At 39.7% G+C, this 2,234-nt stretch overlaps 1 protein-coding gene across 1 annotated transcript; it reads left to right on the top strand.

Annotated features, from left to right (window-relative positions):
- Positions 1-639: 639 nt before the first annotated feature.
- LOC103301027 (olfactory receptor 7A10-like) lies at positions 640-1,563 on the top strand. Its single transcript, XM_008157952.2, has one exon. The coding sequence runs from the start codon at positions 640-642 to the stop codon at positions 1,561-1,563; it is 924 nt and encodes a 307-aa protein (XP_008156174.2).
- The last annotated feature ends 671 nt before the right edge of the window (positions 1,564-2,234 follow it).

Genomic DNA, 2,234 nt, shown 5'->3' with positions numbered 1-2,234 from the left:
ATGCTCATTCCCCTTTACACTCTGGCTCATTTTGAGCCTTGATTTTGTAAACAATCTTCTTCCTCAGGGCCTTTGCACAGGCTGCACCTTCTGCCTGGCAAACACTTCCCCATCAGCCTCCCACTTAGTCTTCAATGAGGCATCTGTTAAGTGTCCTCTGTTGGCCTGTCCTGGTTAAACACTATAAAAGAGAGCACCCTGTATCCACTTTCTCCATTTAATGTGATTTACTTTATGTTTTAGCAGCTGCACCGTTGGATCTGTTTTATTATTTTTTTAATTTAATAATATTCTTCCTCCATCATTAGTTTATAGAGACTTTATTTTTCAGCATCCCATACTCTGAACAGTGACCAGAACATGGTCTATAGTCAATATATATTCCACAAATACATGCAAGATATCCACAGTAAAACAGCAATATACATTATGTTTGAAGAACAGGTTGGTGGAAATGGAAATTCTAATGACAAATGACAATGGACATACCATAATGAGGACCAGATCACATAGAAAAAAATGGAAATTATTTTCTTGATTCTAAAAAATAAACGTGTCATTTATTCTCAGGTACAAATGCTTGCTAATGTGACATTTAGTTATTCATTTCTTCTATTTTCTGAGAGTCACCTCTGACACATGGAACCAGGCAATGGTACACAAATTTCAGAATTCCTTCTTCTGGGACTTTCACAGGCACTGGAACTACAGTCCCTCATATTTGGGCTTTTCCTCTCCATGTACCTGGTCACTGTGTTGGGAAACCTGCTCATCATCCTGGCTGTCAGCTCAGACTCCCTCTTCCACACACCCATGTACTTCTTCCTCTCCAACCTGTCCTTGGTAGACATCTGTTTCACCTCCACCACCATCCCAAAGATGCTGTGGAACATCCAGACACAGAGCAAAATCATCACCTATGAAGGCTGCATCACCCAGATGTATTTTTTCATACTCTTTGGAGGTTTGGACATTTTCCTTCTAACAGTGATGGCCTATGACAGGTTTGTGGCCATCTGCCACCCACTGCACTACATAGTCATCATGAACCCCTGGCTCTGTGGACTGCTGGTTCTGGTGTCTTGGATCCTGAGTGTCCTGAATTCCTTGTTAGAAAGCTTAATGGTGTTGGGTCTGCGCTTTTGCTCAGACTTGGAAATCCCCCACTTTTTCTGTGAACTTAATCAGGTGGTCCAACTTGCCTGTTCTGACACCTTGTCTAACAATATTATAATGTATTTTTCAGCTGGGCTGCTATGTGGTGGTTCCCTTGCTGGGATCCTTTACTCTTACTCCAAGATCATTTCCTCCATATGTGTAATCCCTTCAGCTCAGGGGAAGTATAAAGCATTTTCTACCTGTGCGTCTCACCTCTCAGTTGTCTCCTTATTTTATGGTACAGTCCTAGGTGTTTACCTCAGCTCTGCTGCTTCCCAGAGCTCACTCTCAAGTGCAATAGCCTCAGTGATGTACACCGTGGTCACACCCATGCTGAATCCCTTCATCTACAGTCTCAGGAACAAGGACATAAAAGGGGCCCTGCAAAGATTTCTTGGCAGGTAAGCTCTTCAAGAACCAACTGTACTAGGCTGAAGAATTGCCCAGGAATGCAGGGTGCAAATCCTCAGAGCCAGCAATTCTGACACAAATAAAGCCTTTGGACTAGATTGGAAATTCTTAAATATCTCATAGATTATCATGCATTACTTTATCACCATTTATTTTCTTATGACATATTTCATTACAAGTAATTTTTCTATTGTTTTACTGAAAGAATTACCAGGAATTACACTACCTTTATGAACAAAATTATACTTGGATACTAAGGTCATTTGCATAATTTTATTATAGAGGAAAATCTGAGTCTACAGTTTTCACTTACTTGTTCATCATTATTTTCTATAGCACCACCTTTACTGCTCTTCTTGATAGTGTAGACTTTAAGATGCTAGCATGCTTTATAGCTGGTCTCCTGGTTTTATCTTTTCATTCTATTATTCAGCTGTGTGTCCACATTCCTACCATAGCCCCTGGCAAAAATTGACTATCAGACACATGTTTCCAAGAAGAGTCTACAAGGAAATATGCATTTTAATAGATAGATTGATCTAGTATGTTTAGAGTTAGAGATGACCTTAAATGTGATAAAGCAATAATAGCCATACAATTTTTTACTATGCAAAAATGTTTTTCATGGCACTTGTACTTAATAAAGTGTGAAATATGCTGCCATG

This window comes from Eptesicus fuscus, chromosome 6 (genome assembly GCF_027574615.1).
Source record: "Eptesicus fuscus isolate TK198812 chromosome 6, DD_ASM_mEF_20220401, whole genome shotgun sequence".
Lineage (NCBI taxonomy): Eukaryota > Metazoa > Chordata > Mammalia > Chiroptera > Vespertilionidae > Eptesicus > Eptesicus fuscus.
Note: the sequence above shows the minus strand (reverse complement) of the source record. Positions and strands in the feature narration are given on the sequence as shown.

Bases quoted from the DNA above. Each gene is read 5' to 3' on its own strand.
- LOC103301027 (XM_008157952.2), top strand. From the start codon at position 640: ATGGAACCAGGCAATGGTACACAAATTTCAGAATTCCTTCTTCTGGGA.